Raw genomic sequence first — 16,789 nt, 5'->3', positions numbered from 1 at the left:
TGTTATTGCCTCTAAAACGCTTTCTGTTCTTTTTTCGTGTAAATTACAATGTACGAGGTCTGTTAGAAAAGTATCCGACTTTATTTTTTTTTTTGCGAACACCTGATGGATATGAGACAAGCGCGCTTGCATTCATGCGCATGCATGAATTTTTTCCCGCCTGCCGATAGCGTCAGTCGCTGGGAAGCAGCGTTTGAGTGAGGCAGTGTGCAGTGCTCTCGTCGGTTTTTTATTGCAAGGAAAATGGCGGAGTGAAAGGAGCAGCGCTACTGCAACAAATTTTGCCATAAACTTGGCGACAGCCGAGTGGAAACCATTCGAAATATTCAGACGGCTTTCGGTGAAGATGCGATGAGCAGCACACAGTTTAAGGAGTGTTACAATTGTTTTAAAGATGGCCGCACATCGGTGGAGAACGAGCCACGCTCCAATCGGCCATCAACATGCCAAAATGACCAGGTCATTGCCGAACTGAACGCTATGGTGATGCGGGACTGGCGCGTGACTATCCGAGAAATTGAGGAAGAGGTGGACATTAGCAATTTCTCCGCACATTCCATTATCACCGAAGATTTGGCCATGGAAAGAGTTGCGGCGAAATTCGTGCCGAAGCTGCTCACGGTGGAGCAAAAGCAGCTTCGTGTTGAAGTCTCACAGGACATGCTGGATTCCGCAAACAGTGACCCCGACTTCATCAACATCATAATCACTAGTGACGAGTCTTGGGTGTACAGGTACGACCCGGAAACCAGATCCCAGTCGTCAGAGTGGAAGCATTCCACGTCACCAAGACTTAAGAAGGCCCGCCAATTGCGCATCAATGTGAAAGTGATGCTGACTGCTTTCTTTGACACCCTCTGTGTGGCAGACCACGAGTACGCACTCTACAGGGTCAAACAATGGCCAAAGAGTACTACAGGGATGTCCTCCGTTGCCCTACGTGATGCTGTGCGGCGCAAGAACCCGGAGCTGAGGTCAACAGGAAATTGGCGCACCCATCGCGCCAATGCTCCTGCACATTCCTCGCACTCGAATCAGATTTTTTGGTGAAAAACCAGACTCCTGTAGTTCAACAGACTCCTTACTGTCCTGATATGGCCCCTGCGATTTCTGGCTGGTTCCCAAAATCAAAAGGCCATTGAAAGGAGCGCGATTTCAGACAAGGAAGAACATTATGGCTGCAACGACAGCTCAGCTAAACTCCATTCCGAAAAGGGCCTTTTCGGAGTATTTCCCACAATGGCAGCACCGCTGGGAGAAGTGTGTGGAGTCCCAAGTAGACTACTTTAAAGACGACTAGGTTTGCAACGCTCCAGGTATGCAAGTTTTTTTTTCAACGGCCAAAGGTCGGATACTTTTCTAACAGACCTCGTATACTACAGGTTTTTGTTTGTTTCTTGTTTTGTTTTCTACATGTGCTTTTTGTATTTATATATTGCACCTTGGTAAGACATGATGTTGGGCTTGTCGGTTCATGGTTAGAGCAAAGAATGAGCAAGCACCTTGGTGCTTGCTCATTCTTATTTTGCGTTGTGTTTCATTGCTCCCCCTATGTAATACCCTTGATTGAGGGCCTTTAGGGGTTTATTGAATAAATGAATAAATAAAAGCCTAGAGGAACGAAGAGACACCCATGCACCATTGAAATTCTTATTACTGTTATACGAATAAGGGGGAAGTTCCCCCAAAAGATGGGTCCGGTTGTGAAGCCATGCGGCACCACCCGCCCATTCATCCACTCCTCCACACACTTCGACCCTCCAGAAGCTCCACTCACTACCTACATGCACCGTCACCGCTTCCCTAGGAGCAGCCCAGCCCACCCACCAGCTGCACCCTCCAACAGCCTCCCCCACTCCCACCCTCCACAACCCTTCAGAGACGCCGCCTTGAAATCCATTGTATAGAAGGCCCCGTCCACTCCGCAGCTATAGCCTACACCACCTCCACCCTCCACAGGCCTCTACCCACCTGAAACCCACATAGTAACCGCCTGCCCCATCCTTCCACCAACACCCACCCTAAACCAGAAGCCTATGAGAGGAGGCCACCATCCGCCTGCACGCTGCCACCCGCCACCACTACTCAAATATAATGTCTGTTTACATGAACTCGATAGACTCGAGTCAAGTTTGCTTGTCGGGTAAAAAACCAGTTGTCGGGTTCATGTAAACGCTGTCGGGTCGAGTAAAATAAGCGGCAGAGCGAGTCGAGTTAACTCGCCTGCAGGGGGTAGGTTAACTCGCTTGACCCGCCTTTCTAAAAGAATGGAGTCGAAGAGTCGGGTTAGCGGGAGGGGAGAGGATAAATGCGAACCTGTTTTTCGTCTGCGCCGTCGAGCCTCCGAGACAGGGGTGCCGTGCCGACATCTTGGAGGCTGCCACTGCCCTCTCCCGCTTGCGCTGTTTGATGCTTGGTGTCGCTGGAGTTGAAGCGGTCTCGACTCGCTAAAAGCGAGTTCATGTAAACACGTAGTCGAACGAGTTGGGCTGACCTCGGTCAACTCGATACCCTGACTCGACCCGCCGCTGTCGATTTCATGTAAACGCCGCTATATCTGTGCGAGCCTTCGCCCTCCGGGAGGCCTCCCCCTACATCCATCCGCCAGACGGCTCCACCCATTTCACCTACAAAACAGGACCAAACGGCCATCACAAAAGCTTTCTGCGTTCGCAAAACTCAGTTGCGGAATAATCACGGTGCATAGCCGAGCAAAGTTCTTCAGAGATCGCCTGCAAGTGAAGGCTAGACCTCCCCTTTAAGAGGGTGTCGCAAATGAGCGCAGCCCATACATATCACGTAAATCAAGGCCACGCAAACTGAATCATCGGCTATACATACCGTTCATCCTCATCGTACGTACCAAATTTCTGCAGTGCACTTCACAAGGCTTTTACACCTAAACAAACAAAAACAAATATCGCTACCATTAGATGTATTGAGAACAGTGTGGTTTGCAGCAGGTGTTCATCATGTGTCCACTGTTGCATTTATTTATAAGTTTGCGTATAAATGTTCGCCTGAGCACCACCGTTATTAGCAAGAGAAGTAACAAATCTCATGCGATGTAAGATCGTCATGTTGGTTGGTGTTCGTACTTATGCTGCGCGAAAAAGCATGGACAAAGCGAGACACGACACGGGCACAAGTGTCGCGCCTGCACCCGTGTCTTCTCGATCGCTCTGTCCTTGTTTTTTCGCGCAGCGTAAGTATTGAAGCCACCAATAGATTTTGTTAAAGGTGAAAGCTTTTTAGTCACAAACTAAAGCCGAATTCTATGCTACAGTTCTGAAGCAAAACTAAGTAAAAAGGCAATAAAATGCGAACGAAATGCTTTAATATGCTTCCCCTGCTTCATTTTATAGAGCATCGCTGTTGTTGCCTACAATGCAATCAAAAGCATCACTAACGAAGGAAGTTAGATTGGGTCTTCAATTCTGCTCGATAAAACAGTATACATAAAAAGAAAACTGGTTTTCTCGTGACCAACTCAATCCGAATGGAGAACCACCCAGCCCAAAATTACTGTCGCATAACAGTTAGGCTGGTTTACTAATACCTTTTTTTTTTTTCTTCTCCAATAAAACGGTAAGTGCAGCACTTTGCAGACCTTAATGTATGCTATATATTTTTTTTTCCTTTCGATGTGCCGCTAAAACCTCGAATGTGCTCCTGCATAACTTGCGCTTGACAGCCGTGTCTGAAAATGAGATTGGCACGTTGCGATTTAATCCCTCCCGTGTTAATTTTTAATGCAAATCCCAGTTGAGAAAGACAATAATGAACAAAAATGAAGGTACTCTGCCAGTCACACGCTTCATTAGAACATTCTCCGTCTCGTGCCATAATCGGGTGCGCGTGCCTCGACGCACGGGCATATCCTGCGACGCAATTGCTTAGACTGTGTTAAGCCAAGAAAAAATTAATTCCAATGCGGCCACAGCAAACTAAATTTTGTTAACGGGTGCAGAAGTTGATAAAAAATTTTATACAAATTTATTTACGTTTGCATTACATAAGTATACATACTGTCATACGTTCATATTAATCATCAGCCTGCCTACGCCCTCTGCAGGACAAAGGCCTCTCCCATTCAAAATAGCGCCAACAAGACAAGGACGGAGGCATTAAACGTACTACACGAGCGCTGACAGCGAATTTAAGTCCCAGTTCGAGCACACGGCGCACATAGAAGGGAAAGCCCAGCTGTGCAATAGATGGCGCTCCCAGTCATGCCTGTCTTCTCCGGTAGTAATGCTCGCAGGTGCGGCAAAACCTGCTGCTGACAGATGGAGTCAGTGCATCTGTCAGCTACGGTGAGATGTTCTCTGGAGGCCTTCTTACTTCTCCAGAGCGCTCGGATTCTACATCCGCCACAAGATTTTACCACTCGAACTCCGCCGCTTGTTTGGAGGCTATGGCATCAGGATCTGCAAAATCATGAGGTCCGAGTTCAGTTCAGTTCAGTTTTGAGTTTATTTTCCTTAAAGGCCCCCTTGTATTGGGGGTATTACTTAAGGGGTGGAATTTTAATGAAATGAGCAAACGAAACAGCGAATATTATTTAGCACTGAAGGTGATCGGTTACATGTTCTTGAAAAGTAGAGGATGGAGCGATGTTGACGATGTCACGGGGTAGGCCGTTCCAGTCCGTTGCTGCTCGAAGGAAAAATGAAGCAGAAAAGGTGGCAGTATGCGATGGCGGCCGGGCAACCTTTAGGGGATGACTGGTGCGGTGAGATATGCGTGCTGCAGCTGTGATATACGGTGACCGATTGAGGGAAGAATGAAATAATTTGTGATAACGGGTGTGACTTGCAATGCGACGACGGAACGAAAGGGGCGGTAGTCCTGATAAAGCTTTCAATGAAGAAATGCTGACGTCATATGAGTATGAAGAGTGGACGAATCGAGTGGCACGTTTTTGTACAGCTTCTAATGCATTAATTAAGTTTGGTGCGGCCTCCATATGGCAGAGGCATATTTTAATTTTGGTCTGATAAGCGATTTATATGCGGGTAAATTTACGTGCAGAGGGGCAAGGCGGAGGTGGCGCTTGAGAAAACCGAGTGTTTTATTCGATGCTGAACTGATGTTGCCAATATGGGTGCGCCAAGACAAACCACAAGACAAGGTGACTCCTAGATACTTATGAGATTATACTGATTGAATCGAGGTGTTAGAAATAGAATATTAGAAGCGAATGCGGGCTATCGCGACGAGAGAAGGATAAGAGTTTGCATTTATTAGAATTGAGGGACATCAACCAACTTTGTTACACCAATGTTACACCATGAGTTGGGTCGTCTTCACCGGGAGTCATTGCTTCTTCAGCTGCAAGCCCCATGTGTCCCCACCAGAAGCAAGCAGGCCTTCAGAGAACATCTCAGCGTAGCTGACAGATGCACGGACTTCATCTGGTAACAGGTTTTACCACACCTGCGAGCAGTACTACCGGAGAAGACAGGCACGACTGCGAGCGCCATCTATTCTACAGCTGGGGTTTCCCTTCCGCATGATGTGCGCCGGGTGGTCCAACTGGGACCTAAGTTCGCGGTCAGCGCTCGTGGTGTACGTCTCCTTCCATCGTCCTTGACTTCTTTGTGGTGTTTTAGAATGAGTACCTACCAACTCGCCCAGGCTTCTACTTTGGCCTCTCCCTTATCTCTCCATTGAACCTTCCCCGAAGTTGAAATTATCTGCAACGAAATAAAAATACGACAGAGTGTACGCGCGCGGAAATAATTCGACAACCAGAAAAGATGGCACGCGAAGACAGCGTAACTATTTTTTATGTTGTGATCGCTGACTGCTTCTTCGTCCTTTTCGTCGAATCGTGTGCGACTTCATCCTTCTCACCTGTGTATACTCATCGTCATCACTCGCTTGGGCTATTCACTGGAGGCGCGTCTCTGGATGCGAGTTGGAATAAACCTGGTCGGCGAAGTTCAGCCTTATGATACATACGTTACGTAACTTTTTTTTTACGTTTTCAGGTTTACAGGGCCAAGAATCTCGTCATGTATGACCATGGAATTGAGGAAAACAACAACCTTTACGGGCAGGTGAGTTGGTTCTTACTGAAACAATAAGTTTTGCCTTTCATTGACATTAAAATGCCAAGTTAAGCGTGCATGAGCGCCGGTCTTGTGGACTTTTTCTTCTGTTGTTTTTATCCTGCACAGGCATTCAGAACGCGTTCTTCAGTGCAACAGGAATAATAATAGAACACATATATTGACCTGTATGTTTCTCTATAAATTCTCAAGGTCAGTTTTCCAGTGGGAAAATTCGGTAGAAGGATGAAAAAAAAAATGAAACTCTCCAAAAGCTCATAGGGTCTCAAAGCTGATGAACTTGCCCTGCATGCAAGTTCCGTGAGAAATGGGCAAGCGGAGATCGTATGCGCGCATGGTAGTTACCATGAGAATGTACCGTCTTTGTCAAAAGTAACCATGCCGCATGGTTTGTTTCAAGCTCGTACAGTGGAGCCCTTGTGGCTTTCCTAAAGATCGAAAGGTGTTGAAAGGTAAGAAGACCCCGATTCCTTACCTTTAAAGACCATTTCAGCTTCAGGGAAGCTGTAAGGGCTCCACTGTACGAGCTAGAAGCAAAACATGCAGCCTGGTTACTTTTGACAAAGGCTGTACATACACAGAGCACTGGTGGCTGCACGCAGCGGGAGCATTTTTATCTACGCCACCTTCCCCAAGATGGCGGCGCCACCTAATTTCTAGTCTGGAAACGACCGTCATGCTGATGTGTGCGATTGCATTCGCGGTGTACTTGTCAAACAGAACGCAGGGCGACACAAATCCGCGTTTTGGTGCTTACGCATTTACTTTTGTGCGGCGCCATAGAATCCTCACCGGACCGAACAATTCGGCCACGATCACTGTGACTGAAGCGACGTAATGCGGTTGTGGTTTGAGCGCTCCTTGTTTGATGTGGCCTTGCTGTGGTGGTTCAATGCGGCCTATATATAGCAGGACACTGCGAAAGGAATTCGAGCGGTTGGCATTTTGCCCAGGCTGAACAGGATTATTTCCGGCATGAGAAGGTACTCGCTTCTGATGGTTTATAGAATGTACAGTATTAGTGCTCGGCTGCGTCTTGTTCTCTGGGACTCCTGCGCATAAACTTTTCCCCCTTCTTCCCTTGGAGCGGGAGGGGTTGCGCCTTTGTCTGGGCCTTCCAAAATTTGTGAAGACGCGGATTCCATCATTCCCCTAAAAATTTCGGCTCTTAACCGTCCAAATGATTGTAAAAATCTTGGATTCGTCGCTTCATGCCTCAAATTTGATCTTTCCTTGTCAGCCTAGGACATTTTGCAATGAAAGCTGGTGACGTTTACATACTCCACAGATTTGTTTTGTGCAATCTCTCCTTGACCCCGTAAACGTCCGCATTTGAATTGGACTGAATTGGCTTTTTATTTGCAGGAAACAATACAGATGAACCCCTGCGGGTGGCATAAGGCTAAAGGCTTGGAAGCCTGACGAGGCCTTAGCCCCCTCACATCAGTTACAGCCTGCAGCAGCAGACACACGTTTTCTGAATTTGAGCATGTACGCGGTTGCAATAGGATAACATGTTCACGCTTTTCAATTACAACACAATGAGTACGAGAAATACACAGTACAATGCAGCAATATAACTAAAGTGCAGTTCGAAAGTTTTGAGCAGGAATGCCGGTACATATGCATCCATGTACACATGAAAGAAACTAAGCCATAACTTGCGTGCGTTGCGTACAAACTGGCGTTGCGTACAAACTGTAAGTTTCTAATAATACCATTGAGCAGAATTGAGTATTAGCTTATATCACAGTCTAACAAAGAGCCGTACGAAAGGGAAACAGAAGAACAAAATTAGGATAATAGTTGCAAATGCATGATAACCATGTAGAAGATGTTTACTGGTATTTGTAATGCGTTTATGGTTCTAAAATTATATTTGAGGAGAATAGGAATGCTCGATAATTTCGTTTGAAGGCTCTGAATGGTTGTCTGAAGTCAACAGAAGATTCGTGTAGCAGTCTAACTATTTGATAGTCCATAGCCTGTTTGTCATAGTTCGTTCTGAATTTTTGTACCTTTTTCTTACGATTCCTGATCTCATATCTCGTGGAGGCATGCTGGACGTTATCGGCATATAGCTGTTTTTTGTATATGAGTTGCATTATCCGGAAATTGTACACTTTTTTAACTGGAAGGATATTATGTTTGAAGAAAAGTGGTTTCGTAGGCAAGTTTCTTACTTGACTTTTGTAATTCTCCAAGATCCGAAGTACGCGCTTCTGCAGAACTAATATTCTCATAATTCCCTTTGGTGGTCGTACCCCATACTAGCATACCATAGAGCAGTTTGAAATAGAATAAAGTATAGTACATTGACCACTTCAGCCAAAGAGGTAGGATATGGGCCACTTTATTTAAACATCCAACAGAACGCGCGAGTTCCGAAATTAAATGATCTACATGATAAGTCCATGACAAATGTTCGTGAAACCATATTCCAAGAAACTTTTGCGTCTGCACTTTCTCCAAGTAATGGTCTTCAAACCTAATATCGATGTTATCACATGCATCTTTATTGATGGGTCTGAATACTATGTATTTAGTTTTTTGTGCATTGAGCTGCAACTTACTTTTTTCTAGCCACCGGGACAGTTCTACCAGATAATCATTAGCTTCATTTCTTATTTCTTGGATGGTTGTGCCTGTAAAAAATATACTTGTGTCATCAGCAAACAACGGGATTTTAGGTGTGTGTTTTAGCTCAGTGATATCATTAATGTATAACAGAAATAGTTCTGGCCCCAGTATTGAACCTTGTGGGACACCTGCTTTTATAAGTAGTTTCTGGCAACATACGTTGTTCAAGGTAACATACTGTTGCCCAATTGACTATAAACTCTCGAAAAGATTTAAGGTAATGGCTCTAATGCCACATCTGTTCAATTTCCTAAGCATGATATTGTCACGTTGTAGTCACGGCAGTCCAGCGGTCAGGAAGACACCAGAAATACTTGCAAACGGAGCTCTTTATTAGGGCTGACTTGCGCCCGCAAAAGAACTGAATCACTCGGTGGCGGCGTAAGCAACAAGCGTGCTCGTCAATCGTCGATCTACGAACGTCCGCCGCTCGCGGCATCGCTCAATTTAAAGCCGGCAAGGAAACTTCCAGATAGCAAGACAAAAATCTACAAAAATCTGGAAAAACCTAGATGCAGCCTTTCATGGCTGCGATCAATCCAGATTAGTGTGGTCGCTTCTCGCGTCACGAACAAAAGTGATAACAGCCCTTTCCTGCAGCCTTGAGCGTGAACGAACAAACACTACAATGATACGTGGCATTACCCCCCTTCCAAAGAAGCATCGTCTCGATGCTTTAAAATGAAAATAAACACGGAGAATGATACTTCGAGTCCTTTAGCGTTCATAATATGGCTTCAGGCGTACGACATGTACGACTTCCGGGCGTGGGCGGTGTCGCTGAGATGCTGTCGTGCCGTCGGGGATGACTTCATAGTCGAGGTCACCGATGCGACGGAGAACCCTGTACGGGCCAAAGTAGCGTCGCAGCAACTTTTCGCTCAATCCACGGCGGCGAACTGGCGTCCATATCCAAACCCGATCACCTGGCTTGTAATGCGTGTCTCGTCGGCGCAGATTGTAGCGTCGGGCGTCGGTGTGCTGCTGGTCTTGAATGCGAAGCCGCGCAAGTCTTCGGGCTTCCTCGGCGCGATGAAGGTAGGCGGCGACGTCGAGGTTGTCTTCGCCGGAAACGTGCGGGAGCATTGCGTCGAGTGTTGTCGTGGGCTTCCTGCCGTATACCAGCTGGAATGGAGTAAACCTGGTTGTCTCCTGGGCGGCAGTATTATAGGCGAAGATCACGTAGGGCAGAATAGAGTCCCACGTCTTGTGTTCGGCGTCGATGTACATGGAGAGCATGTCTGCGATGGTCTTGTTCAGACGCTCTGTGAGTACATTGGTTTGCGGATGATAGGCAGTTGTCCTCCGATGGCTTGTCTGGCTGTACTTTAAAATGGCTTGCGTCAGCTCCGCTGTAAATGCTGTTCCTCTGTCTGTGATGAGCACTTCGGGTGCGCCGTGTCGGAGGAGAATTTGTTCGACAAAAAATTTTGCAACTTCTGTTGCGGTACCACTAGGCAACGCTTTTGCTTCGGCGTAGCGGGTCATGTAGTCGGTGGCCACGATGATCCACTTGTTACCTGATGATGAAGTCGGAAAGGGGCCGAGGAGGTCCATCCCGATTTGCTGAAAGGGCTTAGTTGGCGGTGGTATGGGGTTCAGGAGTCCGGCTGGTCTAGTCGGAGGCGTTTTGCGTCGCTGACACTCACGGCACGTTTTCACGTAATGGGAAACGTCGGTAGCTAGCCGCGGCCAATAGTACTTCTCCTGGATGCGGTGCAACGTGCGAGCAATCCCGAGATGCCCTGCAGTCGGCTCATCATGACACGCCTGCATAATTTCTTGCCTGAGATTTTTGGGCACGACAAGAACATGCACTGTCCTGTTGGGCGCGAAGTTCTTCTTCAGAAGGACATTATTGTGAAGGACGAAGGACGACAGTTCGCGCTTGAACCCCAGGGGAGGCGATGCGGTCTTGCCTTTCAAATAATCAACCAGGCTTTGCAACTCAGGATCCGAGCGCTGCTGCTGCGCGAAACTGCTGGCGCTGACCGGTCCTAAGAAAGCGTCGCCGTCTTCCTCTTCCGGTGCTGCGTCTACGGGAGCTCGCGATAGGCAGTCTGGATCGGAATGCTTGCGGCCAGATTTGTAGACTATAGTTATGTCGAATTCTTGAAGACGCAGGCTCCAACGAGCAAGGCGGCCGGAGGGATCTTTCAAATTGGCCAACCAGCACAGAGCATGGTGATCGCTCACAACCTTGAATGGTCGTCCGTATAGGTAGGGGCGAAATTTGGACGTGGCCCAAATAATGGCGAGACATTCTTTCTCTGTCGTCGAATAGTTGGCTTCGGCTCTCGACAGTGAACGGCTAGCGTACGCGATAACTTTCTCCTGACTGCCACTTTTCTGAACGAGAACCGCTCCTAAGCCCACACTGCTTGCATCGGTATGAACTTCGGTTTCGGCGTTTTCATCAAAGTGCCCGAGCACTGGAGGGGACTGTAAGCGGCGCTTCAGTTCGTTGAAAGCTTCCTCTTGCGGCCTTTCCCATTTAAAAGGCACGTCAGCCTTGGTAAGTTGGGTCAAAGGTTCAGCGATGCGCGAAACGTTCTTGACGAATCGCCGGTAATAAGCGCACAATCCAAGGAATCTGCGTATAGCCTTCTTGTCATTAGGCTGTGGACACTCTGCGATCGCAGCCGTCTTCTTGGGGTCTGGGCGAACTCCATTCTTGCTTACGACGTGACCAAGGAACAGCAGCTCCTCGTAGGCGAAGTGGCACTTCTCTGGTTTAAGTGTCAGGCCTGAAGACTTGATCGTTTCCAGCACTATCCGAAGCCTTCTGAGGTGGTCTTCAAAGCTTGAGGAGAAGACAACAACGTTATCTAAGTAGACTAGGCAAATCTGCCACTTCAAACCTGCGAGCACCGTATCCATTACTCGCTGGAACGTCGCTGGGGCAGAGCAGAGGCCGAATGGCATCACCTTGAACTCGAAGAGTCCGTCTGGCGTGATGAACGCAGTCTTCTCGCGATCTCTTTCGTCGACTTCAATTTGCCAGTAGCCGCTCTTCAGGTCCATCGATGAGAAGTACTTAGCGTTGCACAGCCGGTCCAGTGTATCGTCGATGCGGGGGAGGGGGTAGACATCCTTCTTCGTAATGTTGTTCAGGCGGCGGTAATCGACGCAAAAGCGAAGGGTGCCGTCTTTCTTTTTCACTAGGACGACCGGTGCTGCCCAGGGGCTCCTCGATGGCTGGATGACGTCGTCACGAAGCATTTCCTCAACTTGCTTGCGGATAGCTTGGCGTTCTAGCGGCGATACGAGGTAGCGGCTCTGTCGCAGTGGCCTTGCGTGTTCGTCTGTGACAATGCGGTGCCTTGCAAGCTGGGTTCGTCGCACATTCGATGCTGATGAGAAGCAACCGGTGTACCTTTGAAGAAGACTGCGTATTTGGTCTTGTCTGCTCCGGGGTAATGCCGGGTTGATGTCGAACGTGGTTTGGTGGCCTTGTTCAGATAGTTCTTCGGGTTGGTCGGGTAGGGCAAATACGTCTCTGATGTCTGCCAGCTCGTCGAGGAAAGCGATCGTCGTACCTTTGTTTAAATGCCGGTATTCTTCGGTGAAGTTGGTTAGCAACACCTGGGCTTGGCCATTTCGGATTTCGGCGACTCCCCTCGCGACGCCCAATCCTCGATCCAGGAGTAACTGGGTGTTCCCCTCGATAACGCCTTCGGCATTTTCGATGTCTCCAGTACCTATGCCGACGAGAACACTTGATCGGGGCGGCACGCTCAATGCTTCATCGAGGACGTTCAAGGCAACGTGATGAGTCGCGCTCGTCGCAACAGGTATGGCTTTTTCCGCGGAAAGCTTGATCGACTTAGATCGAAGGTCGATGATCGCCCGATGTTCGTTCAGGAAGTCCATTCCCAAAATCATGTCTCTCGAGCATTGCTGTAGGATCAGGAAGGTTGTCGCATAGGTTCTCCCATTTACAGTAACTCTCGCGGTGCAGCGTCCTGACGGCGTAATCAGGTTGCCACCTGCGGTGCGGATCAGCGGGCCATCCCAGGTTGTTGTTACCTTCCTGAGTCGGACAGCGAGTGGGCCACTCATGACAGAGTAGTCAGCTCCCGTGTCCACCAAGGCAGTAACCGCGTGACCGTCGACCGTAACTTCAAGGTCACTTGTTCGCGTTCTCGTATTGTACGTTGTCTTCGGTGTCCGATCTCGGCTTCGTCGAGTAGTGAGGCTGCGGTGGGCGTACTGCGATGTTACTTCACTGAGCAGCGGTAAAAGCTTCAAGTCTGGCCGCGTCGTCGTCATCGGTGTCGTCGTCGTCGGTGTCGTCGTCGTCGGTGTCGTCGTAGTTGAGGCATGGTCTTGAGTACTTGTCGATGGAGGATCTTTGTCATTGCTCCTAGAAGCAACCTCACCTCCAGAGGCTTCTTTATTTAGTTTAACCTTCGGGGGCTGGTGGAGCGTCCACGCACGGCGTAACCTCGGCTAGGAGAAACAAAGCGCGGGGACGATGGCGACGGGGAACGTGATAGGCGGCTCGGCGATGAGTATTCTTCCCGACGCAAAAACTCCTCGATTTCGGCTGGTCGCTGGCCGGGTCGGGGTCGTGGAGCGTCGTAAGAGAACCCTCGGATGCCCAGTCTTCTGTATGGGCAGTGCCGGAGGACGTGACCGGCTTCGCCACAGTGGAAGCATAGTGGGCGGCGCTGATCGGGAGTTCTCCACTCGTCGCATTTCCTCGGCTGCGCGCGTCGCTCGTAGGACGGGCGGGTTGGGGTGAGTGGGCGGCGGTCCAACGCAGCTGGCTGAGGGCGATAGGGGCTTGGGTCCCGTCGTCGAGGTGCAGGACGGCGCACAGCTGCGGCGTAAGTCATGGCTGGGGGCTGCAGAGGCTGCGTGGGTATCGGCGTCACACCCAACGCCTGTTGAACCTCGTCCCGGATGACGTCAGTGAGCGATGAAAGTTGCGGCTGCGTTCCCGCTGGCAGCAATCGTCGGAGCTCCTGTCGCACAACTTCACGTATAACTCCCGCAGGCTATCGTTGTTAGCTGTGTCAATGCGGCTTGCTGACAAAAAGCGCTGCTGGCGGTCATACTGGCGGGCTCGGGCGTCAAGAGTTTTCTCCATTGTGGATGCCTCTTCTACGAATTCCGCGACGGTTTTCGGTGGGTTGCGAACGAGGCCGGCAAATAATTGCTCTTTAACTCCTCGCATAAGCAACTTCACCTTCTCTTCTTCCTTCATGTTCGCGTCGGCACGCCGGAAGAGACGCTTCATTTCCTCAGTGTACACAGCAACGGTCTCGTTTGGGTGTTGTATGCGAGACTGTAGCAGCTGCTGGGCTCTCTCCTTTCGCACGACGTTCGTGAAGGTCTTTAGAAGCTGCTCCTTGAAGGTTTCCCAGTTCGTGAGGTTAGCTTCCTCATTCTCAAACCAGACTTTTGCTGGTCCCTCCAAGGCGAAGAAGACGTACCTAAGTTTCGTGGCATATCGTCCCAGTTGTTGAAGATAGCCACACGGTCTAACTGCTCCAGCCATTCTTCGGGGTCGGCGCCAGGCGAAGCGTCGAAGGTTGGTGGCACCCGGGGCTGGTGAAGAATGATTGGAGTCGTCGTCTGGGGCAAGCTCATGGTAGACGTTGCGGCTGGCTTCCGCTTCCGGGTAGGGTCCGGCAGGTTCCCGAACTCTGGTGCGTCCCCTTGCAGGCATCGGCTAGCGCGGTGGACTGGACTCAGGTCCTGCGGTTGATGACTCAGAGGGCTGGCGTCACGGCTTGTAGGGGGTTTCCGGAACATAGAAGGCTACCCAGCACCTCCACCAGATGTCACGTTGTAGTGACGGCAGTCCAGCGGTCAGGAAGACACCAGAAATACTTGCAAACGAAGCTCTTTATTAGGGCTGACTTGCGCCCGCAAAAGAACTGAATCACTCGGTGGCGGCGTAAGCAACAAGCGTGCTCGTCAATCGTAGATCTACGAACGTCCGCCGCTCGTGGCATCGCTCAATTTAAAGCCGGCAAGGAAACTTCCAGATAGCAAGACAAGATCGTCTACAGAAATCTGGAAAAACCTAGACGCAGCCTTTCATGGCTGCGATCAATCGAGATTAGTCCGGTCGCTTCTCGCGTCACGAACAAAAGTGATAACAACCCTTTCCTGCAGCCTTGAGCGTGAACGAACAAACACTACAATGATACGTGGCAATATCGTGATTCACCGAATAAAAGGCTTTCCGTAAATCGAGGAAGATACCTAGGGTATAGCGTCCTGTCAAGATTGTTAATAATATGAGTTTTAACTTCTACGGGGCTTCTTCTGTCGTCTTGTTTTTTTGAAAACCGTATTGAGATGGCGAAAGTATATTGTATTTGTTAAGGTATGTTGTAAGGCGCTTGTGAATGCACTTTTCATAAATTTTTGAAAATGCGGGCAACAATCGGACAACAATCCGGTGTGCGCCGATTTTGCATCTATCTAAATTGTCTTTAATGACATCTTTCCAAGCCTTCCAAAGTTTTTACCTTTCCATTTGCTCAACTGTTTATTAGAAGATTACTTGATGTCATTCCACTCTCATGTTCAAATTGCGACAGACGCCTTACATTTTGATGAAAATGCCAATGTTGGTATTTTATTTATTTATTTGATTTTATTTCAAAATATTGCAGGCCTATGTGGCCCAGACAGGAGGCGCAAACAACCTAACACACAAAAGAAACGAAAAAACAACACACAGCATCATTCGGCGATAACAAAGGGAAGATAAAAACAACATCATTAAAAGATACAAAATGAGACAACTTAACCAAGGAAATGTTCTTCCAATGCGTTGCTAAAACTGCTATTCAGAAAAAGGGATTCTGGGAGCATGCTCCAATCGGAGATGGTTCGGGGAAATAAGCTATACTTGAATGAATTTGTTCGTGCGAAGATAGGCTGCAGTGTGTGTTCCTTAGTGTGTCGTGTACGTCTGGTGGCAGAAGGTTGATCATAGTTAGGTATTGGAATGTTTACCTCGCGTGAGAGAATCTTACGAAGGAACAAAATTCGGTTTATTTTGCGGTGGTCTGAAAGAAATGGGATATTATTTTCTGCCATTAGCTTTGTGGGAGACTTAAATCTGCTGTATTTGTGGAAAATAAACCTGAATGCTTTCCTTTGAATGATTTCAAGGGAGTTAATGTTCTTCGTATGCGGATCCCAAATGATAGATGCGTATTCGAGCTTCGTCCGAAGAAAAGTGTTATATGCCAAAAGCCTAATATTAGAGGGAGCGGAACTGAGTTTTCGTTTTAGGAAATACAATGTTGAGAATGCTGAAGAGCAAATTTGAGATATGTGCGCTGACCAGTTTAATTGATTAGTAAGTATCATCCTAAATTTTCTCTCTCTCTCCCTTGTCTGATAATTCTCACTCCGCCTTCCCGACTTCACCCCTATTTATTTGCCGAATTTTAACAGCAGCCCTGGACTTGCGCAAGTTAAACAACTCTGTCTTCTGCCCTAATTGTAATGGATTCATTATCCCTGTTTTCCTCTCTAACCGCGTCTACGGAGGCACAGCCACTACGCTTACTCAAATGTTTGATACGACCTCACGTGCTTTCATTACGGTTGGTTCGAGTGCCTGGGTAGAGAGGAATTCATTTAATAGAGGTTGCTGATGCCATGGCGAAGGCATCTCTTCAAGGCCCGGTCATGACTCTCCTTCCGCCCTGCGCATATATTACAGCAGCCAGGTTTCGCAGGTATATGCTACTGAAAGAAGTTAAAGCATGAACACTTCCATCCTCTCCAGATTTCCAGCATCATCTTTATCCGTGGTGGAGTAAAGGATGAAGATTCCACAAGCTTAAGGTTTCTTTCATGCGTGTATGTTGTCGCTTGCCTCAAGTAAGCTTCTACCTACATATGTCTGGTCTGGCGGTCTCCCCATTGTGCCCGCTCTGCCCTGAACCCTAAACGATAGATCCCTTCTTGCTGACCTTCCGCCGCTTTTACGGAGGCGCCTGCTAGAGCGCCCATTACGACAGCTAGGTCTAAGTCGGTCTGCTGGCATTGTTCTGTCTCTTGGTGCTTCTACTGTTGGGCACGGCAACAGGAAT

The 16,789-nt window shown here is 48.5% G+C and overlaps 1 protein-coding gene across 1 annotated transcript in view; it reads left to right on the top strand.

Moving 5' to 3' along the window:
* The window catches only part of LOC149326766 (lysosomal acid lipase/cholesteryl ester hydrolase-like), a 139,986-nt gene that overhangs the window by 116,945 nt on the left and 6,252 nt on the right, over positions 1-16,789 (top strand). The window contains exon 8 of the mRNA XM_089564669.1: positions 5,997-6,065. Within this exon, the coding sequence (XP_089420795.1) occupies positions 5,997-6,065 (69 nt within the window). The remainder of the gene's footprint in view (positions 1-5,996; positions 6,066-16,789) is intronic.

This window comes from Amblyomma mixtum, chromosome 10 (genome assembly GCF_055824585.1).
Source record: "Amblyomma mixtum isolate Tamu chromosome 10, ASM5582458v1, whole genome shotgun sequence".
In the NCBI taxonomy this organism is placed as follows: Eukaryota; Metazoa; Arthropoda; class Arachnida; order Ixodida; family Ixodidae; genus Amblyomma; species Amblyomma mixtum.
Note: the sequence above shows the minus strand (reverse complement) of the source record. Positions and strands in the feature narration are given on the sequence as shown.